The sequence below is a fragment of the Pongo pygmaeus genome, chromosome 13 (genome assembly GCF_028885625.2).
Source record: "Pongo pygmaeus isolate AG05252 chromosome 13, NHGRI_mPonPyg2-v2.0_pri, whole genome shotgun sequence".
Taxonomy (NCBI): Eukaryota; Metazoa; Chordata; class Mammalia; order Primates; family Hominidae; genus Pongo; species Pongo pygmaeus.
Genome location: NC_072386.2, coordinates 20,928,441 through 20,955,230, shown reverse-complemented (window position 1 = coordinate 20,955,230; position 26,790 = coordinate 20,928,441). Strand labels below are relative to the sequence as shown.

The window sequence follows — 26,790 nt, the reverse complement described above, 5'->3', positions numbered from 1 at the left end:
ATATGTTTGTTGGCCATTTGTATATTTTCTTTTGAGAATTGTCTATTCATGTCCTTAGCCCACTTTTTTATGGGATTTTTTCTTACTGATTTGTTTGAGTTCATTGTAGATTCTCGATATTAGTCTTCTGTCGGATGTATAGATTGTGAAGATTTTCTCCCACTCTGTGGTTGTTTACTCTGCTATTCCTTTTGCTGTGCAAAAGCTCTTTAGTTTAATTAGGTCCCAGCTATTTATCTTTGTTTTATCGTATTTGCTTTTGGGTTCTTGGTCATGAAATCCTTGCCTAAGCCAATGTCTAGAAGGGGTTTTCCCATGTAATCTTCTAGAATTTTTATAGTTTCAGGTCTTAGATTTAAGTCCTTAATCCATCTTGAGTTGATTTTTGTATAAAGTGAGAGATGAGGATCCAGTTTCATTCTCCTACATGTGGCCAGCGAATTATTCCAGCACCATTTGTTGAGAAAGGTGTCCATTCCCCACTTTATGTTTTTGTTTGATTTGTCGAAGATCAGTTGGCTGTAAGTATTTGGGTTTATTTCTGGGTTCTCTATTCTGTTCCATTGGTCTATATTCCTATTTTTGTACCAGTAACATGCTGTTTTGGTGACTATGGCCTTATAGTATAGTTTGAAATCAGGTGGTGTGATGCCTCCAGATTTGTTCTTTTTGCTTAGTCTTGCTTTGGCTATATGGGCTCTTTTTTGGTTCCACATGAATTTTAGAATTATTTTTTTGATTCTGTGCAGAATAATGGTGGTATTGTGATGGGGATTGCATTGAATCTGTAGATTCCTTTTGGCAGTATGGTCATTCTCGCAATATCAACTCTACCCATCCGTGAGTATGGGATGTGTTTTGCAATATCAACTCTACCCATCCGTGAGTATGGGATGTGTTTTGCAATATCAACTCTACCCATCCGTGAGTATGGGATGTGTTTTGCAATATCAACTCTACCCATCCGTGAGCATGGGATGTGTTTCCATTTGTTCATGTTGTCTATGATTTCTTTCTATCTTTCTTTCTTTTTCACTCTTTTTTTTTTTTTTTTTTTTGATGTAGTCTCACTCTTGTTGCTCAGGCTGGAGTGCAATGGTGTGATCTCGGCTCACTGCAACCTCCGCCTCCCAGGTTCAAGCGATTCTCCTGCCTCGGCCTCCCAAGTAGCTGGGACTACAGGTGCACACCACCATGCCCAGCTAAGTTTTGTATTTTTAGTAGAGTCAGGGTTTCACCATGTTGGCCAGGCTGGTCTCAAACTCCTGAACTCAAATGATCTGCCCGCCTTGGCCTCCCAAATTGCTGGGATTACAGGTGTGAGCCTCTGCACCCAGCCTATGATTTCTTTCAGCAGTGTTTTGTAATTTCCCTTGTAGAGGTCTTTTGACTCCTTGGTTAGGTATATTCCCAAGTATTTTATTTTATTTTATAATTTTATAATTTTATTTTATTTTTATTTTGCAGCTGTTGTAATAGGGGTTGAGTTCTTGGTTTGATTCTCCGCTTGGTCGCTGTTGGTGTATAGAAGAGCTACTGATTTGTGTACATTAATCTAGTATCCGGAAACTTTGCTGAATTCTTTTATAAGTTCTAGGAGCTTTCTGGAGGTGTCCTTAGGGTTTTCAAGGTAAATAATCATATTGTCAGCAAAGAGTGACAGTTTGACTTCCTCTTTACTGATTTGGTTGCCCTTTTCTTCTCTTGTCTGATTGCTCTGGCTAAGACTTCCAGTACCATGTTGAAGAGGAGTGGCGAGAGTGGGCATCCTTGTCTTGTTCCAATTCTCAGAGGGAATGCTTTCAACTTTTCCCCATTCGGTATTACATTGGCTGTGGGTTTGTCATAGATGGCTTTTATTACATTAAGGTATGTCCCTTGTATGCTGATTTTGCTGAGAGTTTTAATCATAAAGCGATGCTGGATTTTGTTGAATGCTTTTTCTGCATCTATTGAAATGATCATGTGATTTTTAATTCTGTTTATGTGGTGCATCACATTTACTGACTTGTATACATTAAACCATCTCTGCATCCCTGGTATGAAACCCACTTGATCATGGTGGATTATCTTTTTGATATGTTGTTGGATTTGATTAGCTAGTATTTTGTTAAGGATTTTAGCATCTATGTTCATCAAGGATATTGGCCTGTTGTTTTTTTTTGTTATGTCCTTTCCTGGTTTTGGTATTAGGGTCATGGGGGCTTCACAGAATAAATTATGGAGGGTTCCTTCTTCCTCTGTCTTGTGGAATAGTGTCAAAAGGATTGGTACCAATTCTTCTTTGAATGTCTGGTAGAATTCTGCTGTGAATCCATCTGGTCGTGGAATTTTTTTTGTTGGTAATTTTTAAATTACCATTTCCATCTTGCTGCTTGTTATTGATCTGTTCAGGGTATGTAATTCTTCCTGATTTAAGCTAGTAGGGTTGTATTTTTCCAGGAATTTGTCCATCTCTTCTAGGTTTTCTAGTTTATGTGTGTCAAGGTGTTCATAGTAGCCTTGAATGATCTTTTGTATTTCAGTAGCGTCAGTTGTAATATCTCCTGTTTCATTTCTTAGTGAGGTTATTTGGATTTTCTCCCTTCTTTTCTTGGTTAATCTTGCCAGTGGTCTAACAGTTTTATTTATCTTTTCAAAGAACCAGCTTTTTGTTTCATTTACTTTTTTTTTTTTAAAGACAGAGTCTCGCTCTGTCACCCAGGTTGGAGTGCAGTGGCACGATCTGGGCTCACTACAGCCTCCACCTCCTGGGTTCAAGCAATTCTCCTGCCTCAGCCTCCTGAGTAGCTGGGACTATAGGCCTATGCCACCATGCCTAGCTAATTTTTGTATTTTTTAGTAGAGATGGGGTTTCACCATGTTGGCCAGGATGGTCTCTATCTCCCGACCTTGTGATCTGCCTGCTTTGGCCTCCCAAAGTGCTGGGATTACAGGCAGGAGCCACTGTGCTGGGCAACAGTTTCTTTATGAAAGAAGGATGGCAAAGTAGCAAAAACAAGAAGTCTTTTTAGACCAGGGAAAGTAAAACACAAGACAATGAGCCAGAGCAACTCATTCCTGGCAATAATACATTTCATACAAAGTTTGCACCTGCTTCTCCACCTGGCACTTCTGATATTATTACCGGTCTTTGTATCTATCCGTAATTCAGCAGCCTCAGCCCTTTCATAAATCCTTTCCATAAAGGCATTTTGTTTTCTGTCGTAAAGTCCTATATTTACTGTGATATGCCTTTCATTATTAGGAATTTAACATGCCTTTTTAACTTTGCTAATTTTAAAATTAAGATTGTTATATATTAACATTCTGGTTACAAAGCTGCAATGTTATATATGGCCTACCCAACCCTATCTTCCTGTAAGCAGAGTGATAGCATGAGAAGTTCCACATCAAGGCCAGGTGCGGTAGCTCACGCCGATAATCCCAGCAGTTTGGAGGGCCGAGGAGGGTGGATCACCTGAGGTCAGGAGTTCGAGATCAACTTGGTGAACATGGTGAAGCCCCATCTTTACTAAAAATACAAAAATTTGCCAGGTGTGGTGGTGTGCACCTGTAGTCCCAGCTACTCAGGAGGCTGAGGCAGGAGTATTGCTTAAACCTGGGAGGCAGAGGTTGCAGTGAGTCGAGACTGCGCTAACGCACTCCAGCCTAGGTGACAGAACTCCAGCCTTGGCAACAGAGCAAGACTCTGTCTCAAAAAAAAAAAAAAAAAAAAAGAAGTTACACATCAAGAAGCAGGCACAGGTTTTATATAAAATGTATTACTGCCCAGTGGTGGATGGCTCTGCCTCATTGTCTTGAGTTTTCTTTTTCACTGGTTTAAAGACCAAAAAAAAAAAAAAAAAAAAAAAAAAAAAATGCAATTTTAGCTGTTCTGTTGTCCTTCTTTTCATAAAGAACTGCTTAAATTGTCCCAAATAGGACTTTAAGCCCTACAAGTACAATTCAATTTTGCTACATTCTACTTTCTAATGGTTATTTGCTGTTTTTTGTTCTGAGACAGAGTCTCGCTCTGTTGCCAGATTGGGGTGCAGTGGCGCAATCTTGGCTCACTGCAGCCTCTGCTTCCTGGGTTCATGCGATTCTTCTGCCTCAGCCTCCCAAGTACCTGGAGACTACAGGCGTGCGCCACCATGCTCAGCTAATTTTTGTATTTTTAGTAGAGATGGGGTTTCACCATGTTGGCCAGGATGGTCTCAATCTCTTGACCTCATGATCCGCCCGCTGTGGCCTCCCAAAGTGCTGGGATTACAGGTGTGAGCCACCGCATCTGGCCTGGGTTGTATGCTTTTTTTTTTTTTTTTTTTTTTTGAGACGGAGTCTCACTTCTTCACCCAGGCTGGAGTGCAGTGGTGCAGTCTCGGCTCACAGCAACCTCCCTGGGTTCAAGCAATTCTCCTGCCTCAGCCTCCTGAGTAGCTGGGAGTACAGGCATGTGCCAGCACACCTGGCTAATTTTTGTATTTTTAGTAGAAATGGGGTTTCACCATGTTGGCCAGGATGGTCTCCAACTCCTGACCTCAAGTGATCCATCCACCTGGGCCTCCCAAAGTGCTAGGGTCACAGGCATGAGCCACTGCACCTGACCAAAACTAGTGTTTTGTTTTTTTGAGACAGGGTCTTATTCTGTCACCGAGGCTGGAGTGCAGTGGCACAATCATGGCTCACTTCAGTCTTGACCTCCCAGACTCAAGCAATCCTCCCACTTCAGCCTCCGGAGTAGCTGGGATTACAGGCACACACCATCACACCCGGCTGATTTTTGTATTTTTTGTAGAGACAGAGTTTCACCATGTTGCCCAGGCTGTTCTCAAACCCCTAGGCTCAGGTGAACTGCCCACTTTGGCCTCTCAAAGTACAGAGATTACAGGCATGTGCCACCACATCTGGCACACTATTATTTTCTATTCATTACAAGTTTTTCAGTAATACAAGTTTTCCAGAATACCTAGAGAGCTAATGGTATAATTAGAACAGAATCCAAGAGTGTTTCATCGGAAGCATACTAAAAGGAGAGACTGAAGAGACAGAAGGTTGTTCCACCAGCATTATCTAGATGATCCCTTGATAATTACAAATCTGTCCAAGGATAAGAAATATTTAGAATTGGCCAGGTGCGGTGGCTTATGCCTATAAACCCAGCAGTTTGGGAGGCCGAGGCAGGAGGATTGCTTGAGCCTAGGAATTCATGACCAGCCTGGGCAAAATAGTGAGACCCCCATCTCTACAAAAAAAATTTAAAAATTAGCTGGGCATGGTGGTACATGCCTATAGTCCCAGCTACTCAGGAGGCTGAGGTGGTAGGATCACTTGAGCCCAGGAGGACAAGACTGCACCACTGCACTCCAGACTGAACAACAGAAATATGTAGAATGGATTACGTTATATAGCAGGAAAGCCCAATTCCTTTCCTGATGTAATGTAATCTAGATTAAAAATATACAAAATCTCTTTACTTATTCAATTTTCTTTCTCTTTCTGTGTGGTTTTTTTTTTGTTATTGTTTTTTGTTTTGTTTTGTTTGAGATAGGGTCTTACTCTGTCACCCAGGCTAGAGTGCAGCAGTGTAATCACAGATCACTGTAGCCTCAACTACTCAGGCTCAAGTGACCCTCCCATCCCAGCCTCCCAGGTAACTAGGACTACATGCACACAGCACCACGCCCAGCTAATTTTCTTATTTTTTGTAGAGACAGGGTCTTGCTATGTTGCCCAGGCTGGCCTTGTAACTCCTAGGCTCAAGCAATACTCCCACCTCAGCCTCCCAAAGTGCTGGGATTTGAGGGTGAGCCACCATACCTGACCCAACCAAATCAATTTTCTGTTCATTAATTTTATAATTCAATAGATCTGCCTCTTAGAAATAAAGGTCCTAAATAGATTATTAGTCCTAATTTGTCCCCTAGGTAGTACTCTTACTATAAATTAACCAACTGACATTCTGTTTGTAAACTTGGATTTTTTTACCTCTGATTAGCAAAAGATAATTTCTAAGAAGCTAGAGCACTGAACAATAAAAATTTTGGAACATAGGGCTTATTTACAAATATATACTCTAAGGCTACAACTATGACTTTTGCTTTTTAATAATAATCATCATAATCCCTTATATTAATAAGTACTTATGGCTTACTGCTTCCAACATTCATAATCTGAGTATTCCAACAATTCTATAAGAAAAGCATTAAAAATAAAAATGAGCCGGGCATGGTGGCTCATGCCTGTTATCTCAGCACTTTGGGAGGCCGAGGTGGGCGGATCATGAGGTCAGGAGTTTAAGACCAGCCTGACCAACATAGTGAAACCCCGTCTCTACTAAAAATACAAAAAAAAATTAGCCGGGTGTGGTGGTGTGCGCCTGTAACCCCACCTACTCAGGAGGCTGAGGCAGGAGAATCGCTTGAACCCGGGAAGTGGAGGTTGCAGTGAGCCAAGACTGAGCCACTGCACTACAGCCTAGGTGACAGAGTAAGACTCCATCTCAAAAAAAAAAAAAAAAAAAAAAAAAAAAAATGACCATTTTGCCAATGTAGTAAAAAAATTCAGAAAATCAGGCCAGGCGTGGTAGCTCACGCTTGTAATCCCAGCACTTTGGGAGGCTGAGGTGGGCGGATCACCTGAGGTCAGGAGTTCGAGACCAGCCTGGCCAACATGGCAAAACCCTGTCTTTACTAAAAATATGAAATTAGCCAGGCATAGTAATCCCAGCCACTCGGGAGGTTGAGGCAGGAGAATCGCTTGAACCTGGGAGGTAGAGGTTGCAGTGAGCCGAGATTGTGCCACTGCACTCCAGCCTGGATGACAGAGCAAGACTGTCTCAAAAAAAAAAAAAAAAAAAATTCAGAAAATCAAACATAAAAACACCCATAATCCCACACCAGAAATAAATATAATAAATGACTTGGTGTACATACTTCCTAACCATTCCATTATTACAGTTTTTATTAAAATGGCAGATTACGGCTGGGCGCAGTGGCTCACACCTGTAATCCCAGCACTTAGGGAGCCCAAGGTGGGCGGATCACTTGAGGTCAGGAGTTCGAGACCAGCCTGGCCAACGTGGTGAAATTAAAAATACAAAAATTAGCCAGTCGTGGTGGTGCACGCTTGCAATCCCAGATACTCGGGAGGCTGAGGCAGGAGCATCACTTGAACCCGGGAGGCAGAGGATGCAGTGAGCCAAGATCACGCCACTGCACTCCAGCCTAGGCAACAGAGCAAGACTCCATCTCAAAAAATTAAATAAATAAAATAAAATGAAATAGCATATTACATTTATAATTTTATAGCTCCCCCCTTTGACATATTAGGATCGTTCTTACAACTAATATATTTAATGGATTAAAAGCATTCCATTCTATAAATATAGCAGAGATTTTTAAAAATCAATCCACTAAGCCTATTTTACAGAAAAGGTAAACCTCAGAGAGGTAAAGTCATACCATAGGGCAAGGTCTATGAACTAAAACCTTGGCCGCCTCATTGCTAACAGAGTTTTCTATCCATAATAGTTTTCAAAGGGATTGAAATAGACGGAACATTTTCTGACAAAAACAGCCATTAGACTGACTAAAGTCTGAGATACGTACCTAGCCACATGCGAATGATGCTCATGTAGTCTTTGTTCTTGGCTGAGAGAAGTTTGTCATAGGAAGGGCAGCCTGCCAAAAGGATGCGATCATGGTCCTCACACATGGATATCAGGTGCTGCTCTGCACTGCGGGTGCAGCACACATGATAATGAGCCAGTTTTGTTATGGCATGTCTGATAGAGTCATCAATGGTCCCACTGACTTCCCCACCTTCAATGTGAAGGATTCGGATGTTCATCAAGGCAGCAGATGTGGCCAGAGCCAGGGCATCAAACCTGTCTCCATGAACAATCATGATATCAGGCTTCAGGCGATTAAGGACATCTGGCAGCTTCACTAGGGCCAGGCCTACTGACTCCACCATGGCTGCCTCATCTTCTCCCCTCACAATTGTGTGTAGCCTGGTGTTAATGTCAAAGTCATCTTGTTCAATCATTCGATATGTATTTCTAAAGCCAGGGAGAAATAAAGATATAAGAACATGTTCTTAAACACCGAGCCGTAACATACAAGAAAAGCAATCTAACACCAACTCTGAAGTGATAAACATTAAAATAAATAAATTGAAGTATAACTTACAAACAAAAAGCATAGACCATAAGTGTAAACAGCCTGATTAAGATTCTTTTTTTTTTTTTTGAGATGAAGTCTTGCTCTGTTGCCCAGGCTGGAGTGCAGTAGCACGATCTAGGCTCACTGCAACTTCTGCCTCCCGGGTTCAAGCGATTCTCCTGCCTCAGCCTCCCGAGTAGCTGGGACTACAGGCGTGTACCACCACACCCAGCTAATTTTTGTATTTTTAGTAGAGACAGGATTTCACCATGTTGGCCAGGATGGTCTCGATCTCTTGACCTCGTGATCCGCCCGCCTCGGCCTCCAAAGTGCTGGGATTACAGGTGTGAGCCACTGTGCTCGGCCAAACCTTTTTTCTTTAAGAAAACATTTCATGGTGAAAAGTCTCTCACTTTTGTCTCCCAGTCATCCAATTCTTCTCCCAAGAAGCAACAAATTTCTTGTGTTAGAATGTACTTTAAACATGCATTTTCATTAAGTACTAGTCAAATTTCCTATTTAACGGTCTCATCAGATAAATACTACTTTTCCACCCTTGGTAACTGTGGTAGGCAGATAAAAAACCTACTACCATTTCCCTGAGAGCCTCTCTTCCACTAGTCTTCCTGTCAAAGCTTTCTCACAGCAGTAAAAGAACCCACTCAAACTTTCATCTCAGGCTCTAGCTAAAATTTCTGTTCTACTGAGAGGATGCTCCTAAATAGCCAGAATTCATTTTATATTAAAAAAAAAAAAAAATCTGGACGGGCGCAGTGGCTCACGCCTGTAATCCCAGTACTTTGGGAGGCCGAGGCAGGTGGATCACCTGAGGTTGGGAGTTTGAGACCAGCCTGACCAACATGGAGAAACCCCATCTCTACTAAAAATACAAAATCAGCCAGGCATGGTGGCGCATGCCTGTAATCCCAGCTACTCGGAAGGCTGAGGCAGGAGAATCACGTGAATCCGGGAGGTGGAAGTTGCGGTGAGCCGAGATCACGCCACTGCACTCCAGCCTGGGCAACAAGAGCAAAACTCCGTCTCAAAAAAAAAAAAAAAAAAATCTGTGGATCCCTGAGCTATCCATTAAGTTCCTTCTCTACTCTTTAAGTATTTCCTAGTAGCAAATTCCCACCTTGTTTTTAAAAAATAGTCTGAAAAGGACAATTTTATTTTAACGCAAGGTTCTTTCAGATACAGTATTGTATTTGTGATCCTCTTTGGAGACTGCATTAATATATTCATGCCACAAGGGTGCACTAAATGACTTTTTATTACATACATTAAGATGTATGTAATACGCCTTGTTCTCTCAGATTATCCAACCTTTGCTTTTTTTTTTTTTTTTGAGACGGAGTCTCACTCTTGTTGCCCAGGCTGGAGTGCAGTGGTGTGATCTCGGCTCATTGCAACCTCTGCCTCCCGGGTTCAAGCAATTCTCTTGCCTCAGCCTCCCAAGTAGCTAGGACTACGGGCATGCGCCTCCACAACTGGCTAATTTTTTTTTTTTTTTAATTTTTCGTAGAGATAGGGTTTCACCATGTTGGCCAGGCTGGTCTCAAATTCCTGACCTCAGGTGATCCACCCACCTCAGTCCCCCAAGAGTGCTGGGATTACAGGCGTGTGCCACCGTGCCCTTCCCAACTTTCACTTTTTAAATGTAGCCTGTGATTAATAACAAACCTAATGTCAGCAAAATAAATGCCAATGGTGACAGTAATGTAACTCTCTACTTTACCTTGCAGATTAGATTTTTAAAATCTTGTTCCATATCTACTACTTTAAATGCTGTTGGCCTATAAACCAGTTTTAAAGCTTGCCATTAGAGCTCACAAAACAGATTACATGGAATCACATTATTGTACTTATACAATATGTATTTATAAGTGGCATTTCTTTGACTGTAACAACTAATAAACAGTAATATTATTTATAGCTACCATTTATCAATCATCTAAGCGGCATCACTGTGGTGGGTGCTCCATATCATGACCTCCATTCCTCACAATAATTTACAATGTAAGTTCTCACTCCATTTTATAATGAGGAAACCGAGGCTCAGAGATGCCAAGTGATTACTCTAAGGCCACATAAAAACTAAGCAGCAGAACAGGAATTTGAAGCTGGGCCCATATGGCTACAAAACCCAAGCTCCTTCTAGCACACTGTTGCAATGAAGAATAAGAAAATGCTTTCATCTTACCCATAGTCATCTATCAGGTGAGAGCCAAGTACCACAACATCAAGTTCAAAGAACTCAGGTTCGGTTTTAATGCCAAACATGATCGGGGCAAGTTTAGAATAATCTGCACGGTTACAAGTAGCAACACAAACCCGCAGCTTTCGGTTATTTCCATTCTTCTCCATGATTTGCTTGTTTCGTTTTGAGAGGTTCTTAAAATAGAGTTCCTGAAATTGCCAAAATAAAAACTTTATAATCAGAATAACTCTTAGATATAACTAAACTTTAAACTTCTCTAAATCAGAAATAGAAATTTTCAGTTTCAAGTCCTTAACCACTATTTCGTACAGTGATTCTTAATCTTTTTTTGCACCTCCACTTATGTGTGACTCTCCCATTGGTATATCCAGAGTTAAGAAACTCCAAGGCTGGGAGTGGTGGCTTATGCCTGTAATCCCAGCACTTTGGGAGGCCGAGGTGAGCAGATCACGAGGTCAGGAGATCGAGACCATCCTGGCTAACACGGTGAAACCCCATCTCTACTAAAAATATTAAAAAAAAAATTAGCTGGGGGTGGTGGCGGGCGCCTGTAGTCCCAGCTACCTGGGAGGTTGAGGCAGAAGAATGGCGTGAATCCAGGAGGCGGAGCTTGCAGTGAGCTGAGATCGCACCACTGCACTCCAGCCTGGGTGACAGAGCGAGACTCCATCTCAAAAAAAAAAAGAAGAAACTCCAGCAGACTAACTGTAACACCACCCCATCTTCTCACACTCAAGAAAACACACTGGAATGCCATTAAGAAGGAGTGATATAAATCAGCTCTTGTTTAAAAGGTGAGGAAATATCAGCTCTTTATTATTAAAAATTACTTGCCATAACTCACAGATGAGCCCAACATAGTAGGTTGTTGCAAAATCAGTTGTTGAGGACCACTGATCGAGTTCAACTCCATCACTTTATAGAAAGGGAAATACAGGTCTTAAGAGGGAAAATTACTGCACCAACATTCAAGATCATGTCTCATAAGGAACACGGTCTATTCACTCTCACACTATACACTTCCTAAATACAAGGTATTGTGATTAATGCTGGGCAGGAGAAAGATGAGTAAGATAAAAACCTGACCTTCAAGCCCTCATTAGTACCTACACACCAGTGCCAACAAAACTGACAACTCCAAATGCCTATCAGATATCTCCTGCTGTATGTCCTATAGCCACCTTAAAGTCAGTGTCCCAAACTGAACTCATTTTCTTTTCGGAACCTGTTCCTCCTCAATTGTTCTCTGAGTTATGCAATTTCATTCATCCAAATGCCTTCAAATCCTTGTCTTTTCTGTTCTTCACCCCATATCTCCAAAATGCTGTCAATTCCACCCCCTAAATATCTTTCAAATCTATCTCCTCCTCTTCATCCTTACAAGGACTTCCCCTAGTCCAGTCCCTCATTTTAGGTCTGGACGATCTTAACAGCTGTCAAGTGGTTTGCCTGCCTCCTATAAACTTTCTTGTTTATTTATTTATTTATTTTGAGACAAAGTCTCACTCTGTGGCCCAGGTGGGAGTGCAGTGGCACGAGCTTGGCTCACTACTACCTCCGCCTCCCAGATTCAAGCAATTCTCCTGCCTCAGCCTCCTGAGTAGCTGGGATTATAGGTGCCCACCACCATGCCCAGCTAATTTTTGTATTTTTAGTAGAGATGGGGTTTTGCCATGTTGGCCAGGCTGGTCTTGAACTCCTGGCCTCAAGTGATCTGCCCACCTCGGCCTCCCAAAGTGCTCGGATTACAGGCATGAGCCATTGCGCCTAGCCTCCTACAAACTTTCAAAGTGATCTTCCTTTCCACCATCTCTTCCCTGCCTAAAATTACCCTTCTCTGTGCCAAAGTGCCAGCCATACCAAACTGCCTCCAGTTCAACTAGTGAATCTCCGTATATCTGTACCTTTATAGATGCCACCTACTTTTTCCTGAAACTTCCTTTCCTCCTTGCTGGTCTTCTACTCATCCTTCAAAACTCAATCTAAGTGTCATCCTTTCTGGAAAGGCTTCACACAAACCTCAGGTCCTCCTCCCCCACATTTCTCAGTTGCTGCCTCGCTCTGGGCGTTATGGCCCTCCCATTCACAGATATACTATTGCTCAGCTCCACTGCTTGCTCATCCCTCCCTGCCATGCTATACCCTCCATTCAAAAAGTAAAATCACGGGCAAGGAATAAGAGATTTGTTTTATGGAATATTTTTTTAAAGTTTTTACATTTTTGGAGATGGGATCTTGCTATGTTGCCCAAGCTAGAGTGCAGTAGCTATTCACAAGCACGATCATAGCTCATTGCAGCCTGGCACTCCTGGACTCAAGCAATCCCCCACCTCAGCCTCCTAAGTAACTGGAACTACAGGCATACACCACTGAGCCAGACTTGGAACATGTTAAACTTCTCTAAATCAACATAAAATTTCACCTCATGGACTCTGATCTCGATGTTCATGTTTCAGTAAGTGTATCAATATTTAGAACTTGTAATCAGGAATCCAGAGACACTTCAGTAAGGATTCCAATTCTAGGGGTGCCATCCTTTAGATGAGGGTAAACTCTGAAATTCACTGGAAATTCCATCAGTAGCCCTCTGCTGTTGGTACCTCAACACTCTCTTAGGCTAAAATTCTGTGGCCATGCAAACGGTCCCATCATTAGGTCCACTCTGAATTTATAATCCCCAGTAAAAGCTAATTTCCCCCAATGGCAAACACTTACAATATAATGAAACGGGCATTCCGCCAAGAGAGTTATATTCAGAAGACCCAAGCACTATCTGATCTTTTTTTTTTTTTTTTTTGAGACAGAGTCTCGCTCTGCCACCCAGGCTGGAGTGCAGTGGCGTAATCTCGGCTCACTGTGACCTCCGCCTCCTGGGTTCAAGCAATTCTCCTGCCTCAGCCTCCCGAGTAGCTGGGATTACAGGCATGCGCCACCATGCTGGGCTAATTTTTTGTATTTTTAGTAGACATGGGGTTTCACCATGCTAGCCAGACTGGTCTCGAACTCCTGACCTCATAATCCGCCCGCCTCGGCCTCCCAAAGTGCTGGGATTACAGGCATGAGCCACCGCACACGGCGCACTATCTAATCTTTAAAGAGACAAAAATATTCTTCCAAAAATGGTTGTCGTAAGTGTTCTTGTACATAGTCTTTCTTCCAGTGATCAAATTTGAGCTGAATAAATTGTTGGTAATATTTAATTTGCTGAGGCAAAACAAATCATTCATGGTTTGTCAATTTGTATTTATTTTACAAAGAACAGTAAATGTTCCATCTGGCAGTACTAAAATGCCTCGTACTTACCAGTTACTCAAAGGTTATTCTACCTAAACTGAGAGCAAGCTGGCCACATAAATAAAAGGTGAAAAATACAACAATGTTACCTAGAAACCTAAAAAACCTTAAAAAATCAAAGCTTTTTTAAGGAAAGAAGTTAAATCTTAAAAATAAAATTAAGGTAAAATGCCTTTTTAAGGGGAGGTTTTAAAAAATAATTTTAATTAACTCAATTTTTGATTAGGTAGTATATTCACATGGTTTAAAATTGAAAAGTCACAAGAGGTTAAGTAGCAATAAGTCTTTTCATCTGTGTTCCCCAGCTAGCTAGTTCTTTTCCCTGGAAGCAAACAGTTACTGGTTTCTTATCTGTCCTTCCATGGATAAACTATGATAATATAAATAAATATATGGCTCACGCCTGTAATCCCAACACTTTGGGAGGCTGAGGTGGGTGGATCATGAGAGGTCAGGAATTCGAGAACAGCCTGGCCAACATGGTGAAACCCCATCTCTACTAAACATACAAAAAAAAATTAGCCAGGTGTTGTGGCACACACCTATGAGTCCCAGCTACTTGGGAGGCCGAGGCAGGAGAATCACTTGAACATATGAGGCGGAGCTTGCAGTGAGCCGAGATGGTGCCACTGCACTCCAACCTGAGCAACAGAATTAGTCTCTATCTAAATATATATATATATGTGTATATATATATATATATATATGATGTGTATATATATGATGTATGTATGTGTATACATACACACATACACAATGTATATTACAAAATTGGTAATATATTCTGCAAATTGTTGGGGCAAATCTTACTTTTCTTTTTTTTTAAATACAGTCTCCCTCTGTTGCCCAGGCTGGAGTGAAGTGACATGACCTTGGCTCACTGCAACCTCCACCTCCCCAGTTCAAGAGATTCTTGGGCCTCAGCCTCCTGAGTAGCTGGGATTACAGGTGCCCACCACCACACCCACCTAATTTTTTTTGGATTTTTAGCAGAGACGGGGTTTCACCATGTTGGCCAGGCCAGTCTCAAACTCTTGACCTCACGTGATCCACCCACCTCGGCCTCCCAAAGTGCTAGGATTACAGGCATGAGCCACCACGCCCAGCCACAAATCTTACTTTTTAAAATGCTTTTAATTATGACTCAAATGGTAGAATGAGAACATTTAAAGATATTGGAAATATCAAGTCTAAAAGTGCAAAGTTTTGGAAATTGCTGGCCATCAACTTTTCAAATATACAAAGAGTTATAAGAGCCCTAAAATTTAGCAAAAACATTCAACTTTGGCTGGGCACAGTGGCTCATGCCTGTAATCCCAGCACTTTGGGAGGCCGAGGTGGGCAGATCACCTGAGGTCACGAGTTGGAGACCAGCCTGGCCAACATGGTGAAACCCCATCTCTACTAAAAATACAAAACTTATCAGGGTGTCGTGGTGTGCACCTGCAATCCCAGCACTGAGGAGGCTGTGGCAGGAGAATTGCTTGAACCTGGGAGGCAGAGGTTGCAGTGAGCCGAGATTACGCCATTGCTTTCCAGCCTGGGAGACTGATTGAGACTCCATTTCAAAAAAAAAAGAAAAAGAAAAATTAGCCAGGCATGGTAGCGCGTGCCTGTAATCCCAGCTGCTTGGGAGGCTGAGGCACAAGAATCTCTTGAACCCAGAAGGCAGAGGTTGCAGTGAGCCAAGATCGCACCACTGCACTCCAGCCTGGGCAAAAGAGACTCTGTCTCAAATAAATAAATAAATAAATAAATAAAAACAAGAAATCTGGCTGGACATGGTGGCTCATGCCTGTAATCCCAGCACTTTGGGAGGCTGAGGCAAGAAGGACTCCTTGAAGTCAAGAGTTCAAGACCAGCCTGGGCAACATAGTAAGACTCCTGTCTCTACAAACAATTTTTTTTTAATTAGCTGAGTGTGGTTGTGCACACCTGTGGTCCTAGCTATGTGGGAGGCTGAGGCAGGAAGATCACTTTAGCCCAGGAGTCTGAGGCTGTAGTGAGTTATGATCGTGCCACTGCACTCCAGCCTGAAAGATTGAGCAAGACCCTATCTTTAAAAAAATTAAAATTTAAATCCAGCCTGGGGCAAGTAAATTTCCTTTTGTAAGGAGGCAATCACTTTTCATCAGTACTTACAATGGACAGTCTTGATTTGACAGAATGCAAAAAGCTGCTTTCAAGAATTGGGTTTCAGCCGGGCGCAGTGGCTCACGCCTGTAATCCCAGCACTTTGGGAGGCCGAGGCAGGCGGATCACCTGAGGCCAGGAGTTCAAGACCAGCCTAGCTAACATGGCAAAACCCCGTCTCTACTAAAAATACAAAAATTAGCCAGGCATGGTGGCAGGCGCCTGTAATCCCAGCTACTCCGGAGGCTGAGGCAGGAGAATAGCTTGAACCCGGGAGGCGGAGGTTGCAGTGAGCCGAGATCCTGCCACTGTACTCCAGCCTGGGCAACAAGAGTGAGATTCCATCTCAAAAAAAAAAAAAAAAAAAAAACAGAATTGGGTTTCTCAGATTGCCAGTGAGTTCAAGATGAAGGCAAACTTGTCTATAAACCTGGCCTTAGGTAACATTGTTCTATTTTTTAGTTTACTCATATGGCCAGCTTGCTCTCAGTTTAGGTAGAATAACCTTTGAGTAACTGGTAAGTACGAGGCATTTTAGTACTGCCAGATGGAACATTTACTGTTCTTTGTAAAATAAATACAAATTGACAAACCATGAATGATTTGTTTTGCCTCACAGTATTTTTCTTTTTTCTTGAGACGGAGTCTTACTCTGTTGCCCAGGCTGGAGTGCAGTGGTGCGACCTCAGCTCACTGTAACTTCCACCTCCCGGGTTCAATCAATTCTCCTGCCTTAGCCTCCCAGGTAGCTGGGATTACAGGCGTATGCCACCATGCCCGGCTAATTTTTGTATTTTTTTAGTTGAGATGCGGTTTCAACTAAACCAGGCTGTTCTCGAACTCTTGACCTCAAGTCATCTGCTTTGGCCTTGCCTCACAAAAATTAAAAATGTAAATTAAAAGCCACAAGAGGCTAAATAGCAAAAAGCCTTCTCATATGTGTTCCCCAGCTATATAATTCTTTTCCCTGAAAGAAACTATAGTACAAATTGGAAAAGGACCACTGCACTCCAGCCTGGGTGACAGAGTGAGACCCTATCTTTAAAAAATTAAAATTTAAATAAAAAAAATAAAAACAAGCAATCTTTTAAATGAACATTATGAAGTAGGTGCATTGTCCAGCACAGAGCTCAGAACGTCAGAAGGTGGGACTGAATACTTGCATCCATTTCACTCTTCAATTCTATAATTGTACCTGAGCCACCAAAAGAAAGACAGAAAAATAAATAATAGGTGACAGATGGATGGATGATAGATGTTAGACAGATAGATGATAGTTTTCAGACAAGTTTGCCTTCATCTTGAATTCACTGGCAATCGCTGAAAAACCCAATTCTTGTTTTTTTGTTTTTTGTTTTTGAGACAGGGTCTCGCTCTCTTGCCCAGGCTGGAGTGCAGTGACACAATCTCAGCTCACTGCAACCTCCACCTCCCAGGTTCAAGCGAGTCTCCTGCCTCAGCCTCCCAAGTAGCTGGGATTACAGGCATGTGACACCATGCCCAGCTAATTTTTTTGTATTTTTAGTAGAGGTGGGGTTTCACCATGTTGGCCAGGCTGGTCTCGATCTCCTGACCTCAGGTGATCCACCGCCTGGCCTCCCAAAGTGCTGGGATTACAGGCATGAGCCACCATACCCAGCCAGAGAAACCCAATTCTTTTTTTTTTTGAGACAGACAGCCTGTCGCCCAGGCTGGAGTGCAGTGGTGCAATCTCGGCTCACTGCAACCTCCGCTTCCCGGGTTCAAGCGATTCTCCTATCTCAGCTTCCTGAGTAGCTGGGATCACAGGCGCCCGCCACCACATCCAGCTAATTTTTGTATTTTTAGTAGAGATGAGGTTTCATCATGTTGGCCAGGCTGGTCTTGAACTCCTGACCTCAGGTGATCCGCCTGCATTGGCCTCCCAAAGTGCTGGGATTACAGGCGTGAGCCACCCCACCGGGCAGAAACCCAATTCTTAAAGGCTACTTTCTGCATTCTCTCAACTCAAGACTGTCCATTATAAATGCTGACAAAAGGTGATTAACCCTTTCCAGAAAAATAATGTCCCACTCAACGTGGAAAGAGTTCTTTGTGAAGAGAATATTTTTAAGGCTATCAACTGAAAATAAAGAACACTTGGGTCAAGCAGTCACTGAACAGAGGAAACAACAGTAAACATTTGCTGAGCGCTTCTGAAGTGCCATTGTGCTAATAGCTTTCTTCACACGTATTAACTCATTTCATCCTCACAGCCCTCGTTATTAGCCCCATTTTACAGACAGGAAGCACAGAAAAAATAATTTACTTGCCCCAAATCACTGTTTAATAGTTCATCATTGGCCAGGCGCGGTGGCTGACGCCTGTAACCCCAGCACTTTGGGAAGCCGAGATGGGCGGATCACTTGATGTCTGTTCAAGTCCAGCCTGACCAACATGGTGAAACCCCATCTCTACTAAAAATACAAAAATTAACCGAGCATGGTGGCAGGCGCCTGTAATCCCAGCTACTTGGGAGGCTGAGGCAGGAGAATCGCTTGAACCCAAGTTCATCATTGAGAGAACCGAAAATCAAACCCTTGTGTGAATGACTTCAGCGCTCAGAACACTGTCCCACACCCAGTGTTTGCCTTGTGTCTGTTCATTCCATAAACATCCATGAGTACAAATCTTCCTCGAAAACATGATAAATCGCCCTTTCGTCAGTGCAATGAGGATGGGACTCACAGGAATAAGAAGGAAAGAGCTATATAAAGCGGTCTGAAAGTCAGGGCCCCATTCCGACGCTATAATTCGGTTTGGCTTCTCCTGCGGCGCTCCTACAGTTGGGTTAACGAGTTACCTATACTGCGAAACTGTACCCCACCCCTCCTACCAGAGTAGTAAAAAATACGTTCTTGTGTTCTAACACTTTTACAAGCGTAAAACTGGGGGGAGGGGCCGGGCGCGGTGGCTCACGCCTGTAATCCCAGCACTTTGGGAGGCCGAGGTGGGCGGATCACGAGGTCAGGAGATCGAGACCATCCTGGCTAACATGGTGAAACCCCGTCTCTACTAAAAATACAAAAAATTAGCCGGGCGTGGTGGCGGGCGCCTGTAGTCCCAGCTACTCGGGAGGCTGAGGCAGGAGAATGGCGTGAACCTGGGAGGCGGAGCTTGCAGTGAGCCGAGATCGCGCCACTGCACTCCAACCTGGGCGTCAGAGCGAGACTCAGTCTCAAAAAAAAAAAAAAAAAAAAATTGGTGTGAGGGCGGGGAATTAACGCTTCTCAAATATACAAGGAAGCCCGGACTCAGAATGTAGACTCAGAGCAGGGAGGGGACCTTTTAGCCCAGCCTTTTCACGCCAGGACAGCTCGCCTGCCAGGCAGTTCGCCACCCTCTCTCGCCCCGCCCCGCTCCTAACGGGACACTCAGCATCCCCCCGATTGGACAGCACTGTTCTAGGGGACAAGTCAACTTGGGCCTCCCTCTACATCCCCTCCCCTGCTCATCAGGGCCCACCCCGAGCCACACGGCGGAGCCCTGAATTGGGCTAAAGAGGTGCCCTATGGTGCAGGCCTGCAGGACATTGGGCGAGAGCCGGGTCCAGTGTGGGCCTCGGGGCGCGGTGGGGTGGAAAGCGGCCGGGGAGGGGAGGCCTGGGGCAGGAGGCCGGGGGAGGCGGCCCTGGGGGTGGGCAAGATGCTCTCCCGGAGTCCCCCGCCGCCGCGCGGCTCTCACCAGACGCCGTCAGAGGCTCCCTCCCACGCCGCCACCGCGCTCCTCCGGCGAGAGCCGAACCAAGCGCCACGAAACACGCAGAGCGCGAGCCTGCCCCTCGGTTTCCGCGCTCGGGCGCGCGGGTAGATGACTCGTCGCTCGACCTTGTCCCTACTCCTCGCTCGCCCAGCCACGCCCACCCGGAGTGCCGAATCCGCGAGCGCGCCCTGACGCCGCCCGAGAGGGCTCGCGTGATTGGCTGCTCCGGTCCCCGTCCCCCACCTTCCCGGCGGTATTTTGAGGCGCAGGCCGGGTGCAGACCAGCGGAGCATCTTCCATGGCCTCTGCCGCCCTGGAGCTGCTGCGGGGCTGTCCTGCCAGCCTGTGCTCCTGCCCCGAAGCGTCCTCCTCCACTGGCGACAGACGCACTGAAGCCCGAGTCTTCCCGCGGGGTAGTTGTTTTGGTCTTGCACCCAAGGAGGGATTTCTTGCGCCTCTCGTTCCCTCAGTTATTTCATAAACCAGGACCGCAACTATACTGTCGTGTAGCGCGGCCACCCCACAGCGGTCCCTGACGTTAAACCTTGCTGTGACTGCTAGAAGATACTGGTGGAGTGTGAATTGATGACCAAGGCATGGCAGAGCCTCTCTCATCTTTATAATCAGTTCAGCGGCGGCCTCCACTACAGGGAACTCTCAGCCAGTCCCGAGGCCTAGGGACATCCAGGGAGAAACGTGGCGGTGGTAAAGGGCTTGCGCAGCTCCTGAAGATAAATAAGACTTTGGGTTGTTGTTTTTGAGACAAGGATCTCACTATGTTGTCCAGGCTGGACTCGAGCTCCTGGCCTCAAGCCATCTTTTCTGGCTTCAGCCTTCTGAGTAGCTGGGACTACAGGCCCATGCCACCGAATCAGGCTTTAAGACTTTTTAATGACCCTTTCAAATTTCTGAGTCACTCCCAGCATTTTAGGAAGCCAAGGGGGGAGGATAGCTTGAGGCCAGGAGTTCGAGACCAGGCTGGGCAACAGATTCCTGAGTCACCATTGACAAGAAACTTTGAATGAAGTTGATGATACAAAATATTAACATCTTTTTTTTACAACCATTAAAAATTTACCACAGGTGAAACTAAGTCTAACAGTTCATTGAGATTTCTTGCTGTACAGCAAATTTCAAATCTCATCAAACTGCAGTGTGTGATGCATTTCAATTAATAATGAAGCTCTAATTTGTAAAATACTTATGAACTCTTAGTTCCCCTGCAGCTAGCTTGGAGCCACGAAAAGGTCACATTGGGCACAAAAGAAGACATTAAGGGGTTTTTGCAAGGAAGTGCTATCAGATTTCTTTTTTGTTTGTTTGTTTGTTTTTGAGACGAGGTCCCACTCTATCGCCCAGGCTGGAGTACAGTGGTATGATCTCAGCTCACTGAAACCTCCACCTCCCAGGTTCAAGCAATTCTCCTGCCTTAGCCTCCTGAGTAGCTGGGATTACAGGCACACACCACCATGCCCAGCTAATTTTTGTATTTTTAGTAGAAACGGGGGTTTCACCATGTTGGCCAGGCTGGTCTCAAACTCCCGACCTTAGGTGATCCGCCCACTTTGGCCTCCCAAAGTGCTAGGATTACAGGCATGAGCCACCACACCAGGCCCAGATTTCTTTTTTAAATCACATTGGCTGCTGTGTGGAGAATGGATTGGTAGCAGTGAAACTCAACTGAAGTGGATGGATATGATGTTTATTTTGGAAGTAAAATGGATGATACTTAATTATAGGTTAGATATAAGGGGATGGCAGGGAAAAAGACTCAAGAATGACCTCTGGGCCAGGTGTGCTGGCTCACACCTGCAGTCCCAGCACTTTGGAAGGCAGAGGTGGGAGGATCACTTGTGCTCAGGAGTTCGAGGCAGCAGTGAGCTCGATCAAACCACTGCACTCCAGCCTAGGTGCTGGATCGAGACAGCAGTGAGCTCGATCAAACCACTGCACTCCAGCCTAGGTGCTGGATCGAGACCTCATCTCTTAAAAAAAAAAAAAAAAAAGAAAGAAAGAAAGAAATGACTTCCAGGTTTCTGCCATTAGTAATTGGGTGGTTGGTTGTGTACTAAGATGAGAAAGGCTGGGAGAGTGACCTGGTTTGGGAAGAAAAAAGTAAAGTTTTAATTTAGGGCATGTTATGATTGAGATGCCTGTGAGCCACATGAAGCTATTAAATGTGCAGTGAGATATATGAATCTGAAGACAGACTCACCAGACTATAAATGGTGTATTAGTTTCATATATGCTGTAACAAATTACCACAAAATTAGGGTCTTTAAAACAACACAAATTGGCCAGGCGCAGTGGCTCACGCCTGTAATCCTAGCACTTTGGGAGGCTGAGGTGGGCAGATCACAAGGTCAGGAGATCGAGACCATCCTGGCTAACACGGTGAAACCCCATCTCTACTAAAAATACAAAACATTAGCCGGGCCTCGTGGCGGGTGCCTGTGGTCCCAGCTACTCAGGAGGCTGAGGCAGGAGAATGGTGTGAACCTGAGAGGTGGAGCTTGCAGTGAGCTGAGATCGCGCCACTGCACTCCAGCCTGGGCGACAGAGCGAGACTCTGTCTCAAAAAAGAAAATAATAAAATAAAAAACACCACAAATGTATTATCCTACAGTTTTGGACGTTAAGGATCCAAAATGGGTTTCAAGGGACCAAAATCAAGGTGTCAGTAGGGTTGCCTTCCTACTGGAGGCTGCCAGGGAGAATTCATTTCCTTCCCTCTTCCAGATTCTAGAGGCTGCCCACATTCCTTGGCATATGGCACCTCTGACTTCTGCCTCCCTTGCCACATCTTCTGTGACTCTGCTGCCTTCCTCTCTCACTTAAAAAGACCCCAGTGATTACATTGGGTCCACTCAGTAGTCCAAGATAATTTTCCCTTCTCAAAGTCCTGGTCACATCTGCAAAGTCCCTCTTGCCAAGTAAGGAAACATAGTCACAGGTTCAGGAATTAAGATGTGGATATCTAGGCCAGGCACGGTGGCTCACTCTTGTAATCCCAGCACTTTGGGAGGCTGAGGTGGGCGGATCACGACGTCAGGAGATCGAGACCAGCCTGGCCAACATGGTGACACCCCGTCTCTACTAAAACAAAATTAGCCGGGCATGGTGGCGCACGCCTGTAGTCCCAGCTACTTGGGAGGCTGAGGCAGGAGAATAAATGGAACCCAGGAGGCAGAGGTTGCAGTGAGCCGAGATCACGCCACTGCACTCCAGCCTGGGTGACAGAGTGAGACTCCGTCTCAAAAAAAAAAAAAAAAAAGATGTGGATGTCTTTGGGGAGCTATTTATTCTGCTTACCACAAGAGGTATTGAAAGTCACTTGAAGTCAGGCTGGGCGCAGTGGCTCAAGCTTGTAATCCCAGCACTTTGGGAGGCCGAGGCGGGAGGATCACGAGGTCAGGAGATCGAGACCATCCTGGCGAACACTGTGAAACCCCGTCTCTACTAAAAATACAAAAAAAAATTAGCCGGGCGTGGTGGCAGGCGCCTGTAGTCCCAGCTACTTGGGAGGCTGAGGCAGGAGAATGGTGTGAACCCAGGAGGCGGAGCTTGCAGCGAGCGGAGATCGTGCCACTGCACTCCAGCCTGGGCAACAGAGCGAGACTCAATCTCAAAAAAAAAAAAAGAAAGTCACTTGAAGTCAAGATGGGTATGTTGCTTTTAAAGTTACATAGTGTACCTCCAAATATGCAGAATAGAACGTTAAATTTTTCTTCCCGAAAGGTAAGAAAAATTAACTTCAAAAACAATTTAAAATCTGGGTGCTGATTACATAGGTGTGTTTAGTTTGTAAAAACTCAAATCATATACGTAATATATATGTACTTTTTATGTGTATTATTTTACTGTAATGTGTTTTTTTTTCTTTTATTATTATTATTATTATTATTATACTTTAGGTTTTATGGTACATGTGCGCAATGTGCAGGTAAGTTACATATGTATACATGTGCCATGCTGGTGCGCTGCACCCACCAACTCGTCATCTAGCATTAGGTATATCTCCCAATGCTATCCCTCCCCCTTCCCCCCACCCCATACTGTAATGTGTTTTAAAAATAATGCTTAATATAGCTAGAAAAATGTAACTATAAATATAAATACCTTCAACAGTAGGGAATACATTTTGAGAATTGTATGCACTTTCTAAGCCACTTGCGAGTTTTGTGTTTGACCAACATTGAGAATTTTATATTTCCATAATCATTTAACCTTAAATGAAATAATCTTTTTAGAATTTTCTTCTCTGCTTTCTTGAGATCTAATTGCCTCAAGGACCCTTAGGAGGCATTTTCTCTTGGCTTTTTGAGATCATTTTCCTATGGGTACATAATATTACATTTCTGGATTTCTGTTACTTTACTGTTTAACATTGTGAATTGACATACCAAAAATCGTCACTAGTTAAGTTTGGTTTGTATGATTTGGTTTCATTTGACTTTAGTCTGAGAACTCTACAAGTTGCAAAAAAATTACTTATGGCTTTGTAGTATAATAAAATCAGATTTTTCTAGAGATTACTCCATAAGCATAAATATAACTTCAAGCATTCAGGGCATAATTAGGCTATCAATGACTCCTAGGCTTTAAGAGATCCTCTAATCTAACCTTCTCATCAGAGGGGGAGACCTTCCTACAGCACTCCTGACAGATGCTTATCTGGCCACTTTGGGAACATTTCTTGTAACAGACTTGTCTTATTTTATTTGGTGGTTTAATTATTTTAAAGTACTCTGCCTCTTTGTAAATTCTACCCATGTATTTCGTAGTCTAAACATTTCTAAACTAAAATAGGCTAAACTATTCTAAACATTGTATCTATATTCATCAGTACTCATAACAACATTAAGATGTAAATTCTGTATATACCCCCTACTTTACAGACAAAAAGACCAAAATACGGAAGGCGAAGTTGCCTGAGGTTGCACAGCTGTTAAACAGAAGAGCCCAGCCCTTGATCCCACTTGCTTAGCTACTACCACCCAGTGTTTCTCTCTGCACTAACTAGAGCATTGCACTTTATAACACAAACCTATCTCAAGGTTCATCTCAGCCATCAATTTTTTTTTTTTTTTTTTTTTTTTTTTTTTTGAGACAGGGTTTCACTCTGTTGCCCAGGCTGGAGTGCAATGGCGTGATCTCGGCTCACTGCAACCTCTGCCTCCCAGGTTCAAGCAATTCTCCTGCCTCAGCCTCCCGAGTAGCTGGGATTACAGACATAATGTCACCACGCCCAGCTAATTTTTGTATTTTTAGTAGAGACGGGGTTTCACCATGTTGGCCAGGCTGGTCTCAAACTCCTGACTTCAACTAATCTGCCCGCCTCAGCCAGGGTCCGGATTACAGGTGTGAGCCGCCGCGCCCTACCTACAGTCATCATTTTTTGGTTAAGTTGTTCCATTAGTTAAGAGTTCACATAACTCTTCTATTATCCAGCCCACATCTCTCTGAATGGCTCACGTCAAAGTCTTAAGAGATTTTAAAAGACATCTTTAAAATCAGGGTCTAATCTCTATGGCATTCTCCTGATGTATTAGTTTAGTGAGGCTTTCAAAAAAGAAAAGGACATTATTTGGCACAAATTTTTCATAAAGTTTTTATTGAAGTGTTAATAAATACCTAAGCAGCACAGTTGAATTTCAAATTTTCATAAAGTAAAAACCGTCACTAAATTAAAGAGAGAAAATATCACCTGTGCCCATAGGCGGCCTCCTCAAGAGCTGCCTATTCATTACCCATGAAAAAACCTGGCACCAAGCCTGTGGCTAGCTAATAGTGACAATGGTAATTAGCTAATGTGCATGTTAAAGTAGCTCTCTGAAACACTGGACTGGGGAATACGGAGAGGATTGGCCAGTTGGAAATGAAAGGAAAATGGGGCACCTTAAAAACATAGTCACAGATATGCTGTGAGAGGTAGTACAGGGAGGTCATAGGGAGAGAATCCAGGCCCTGACTTGACTTGAATCCTGAACAACTTTCTGATTTTAATCTACATGTATCCTTAAATCATCTTTTTATTTATTTATTTATTTTATTATGTTTTTTTTAGAGACAGAGTCTCACTCTGTCACCCAGGCTGGAGTGCAATGGTGCTGTCTTGGCTCACTGCAACCCCCACCTCCCAGGTTCGAGTAATTTTTGTGCCTCAGCTTCCCAAGTAATTGGGACTACAGGCAGGCACCACGATGCCTGGCTAAATTATTTTGTATTTTTTATAGAGATGGGGTTTCGTCATGTTGCTCAGGCTGGTCTCCAACTCCTGAGCTCAGGCAATCCGCCTGCCTTGGCCTACCAAAATGCTAGGATTACAGGCATTAGCCACCGTGCCCGGCCTAAATCCTCTTTTTAAAAAAGATGCCCTGTTCCTTGCATTCAGAAGATACTAACAGTAAAACTGTGAGCCAGGGAGGATCCCCAACCTTATTTCGATCCCCACTTCCAACCGATTGATGGTGGCTGCCTGGAGAACTGTGTCGAAAATGACTCTGGGGCTAGAGTTTACTGGAAAAGAGTATGTACTGTTGAGAGACAGGACTAGCTGGATTTCCTAGGCCAACTAAGAATCCCTAAGCCTAGTTAGGAAGGTGACCACATCCACCTTTAAACATGGGGCTTGCAACTTAGCTCACACCCGACCAATCAGGTAGTAAAGATAGCTCACTAAAATGCCAATTAGGCAAAAACAGGAGGTAAAGAAATAACCAATCATCTATTGCCTGAGAGCACAGCGGGAGGGACAATGATCAGGATATAAACCCAGGCATTCCAGCCGGCAACGGCTACCCTCTTTGGGTCCCCTCCCTTTGTATGGGAACTCTGTTTTCACTCTATTAAATCTTGCAACTGCACACTCTTCTGGTCCTCGTTTGTTACTGCTCAAGCTAAGCTTTCGCTCGCTGTCCACCACTGCTGTTTGCCGCAGTCGCAGACCCCCCGCTGCCTTCCACCCCTCCGGATCCGGCAGCGTGTCTGCTGTGCTCCTGATCCAGCGAGGCGCCCACTGCTGCTCCCGATTGGGCTGAAGGCTTGCCATTGTTCCTGCACGGCTAAGTGCCTGGGTTCGTCCTAACTGAGATGAACACTAGTCGCTGGGTGCCACGGTTCTCTTCCATGACCCACGTCTTCTAATAGAGCTATAACATTCACCGCATGGCCCAAGATTCCATTCCTTGGAATCCATGGGGCCAAGAACCCCAGGTCAGAGAACAAGAGGCTTGCCACCATCTTGGAAGCGACCCGCCACCATGTTGGGAGCTC

At 44.1% G+C, this 26,790-nt stretch overlaps 1 protein-coding gene across 4 annotated transcripts in view; it reads right to left on the bottom strand.

The window, feature by feature from the left end:
• Positions 1-26,790, bottom strand: part of GNE (glucosamine (UDP-N-acetyl)-2-epimerase/N-acetylmannosamine kinase) — a 60,866-nt gene that overhangs the window by 21,554 nt on the left and 12,522 nt on the right. Inside the window, exons 1-3 of one of the 4 annotated variants that reach the window (XM_063650165.1) lie at positions 19,759-20,228; positions 10,351-10,556; positions 7,593-8,044 (exon numbers count right to left, since the gene is read on the bottom strand). In XM_063650165.1, the coding sequence (XP_063506235.1) occupies positions 7,593-8,044; positions 10,351-10,556; positions 19,759-20,130 (1,030 nt within the window). In that variant the 5' untranslated portion in view covers positions 20,131-20,228. Of the gene's footprint in view, positions 1-7,592; positions 8,045-10,350; positions 10,557-11,202; positions 11,259-19,497; positions 19,654-19,758; positions 20,229-26,790 lie in introns of those variants that run through there. The other 3 variants (XM_054502532.2, XM_063650167.1, XM_063650166.1) reach the window with 3 other exon arrangements.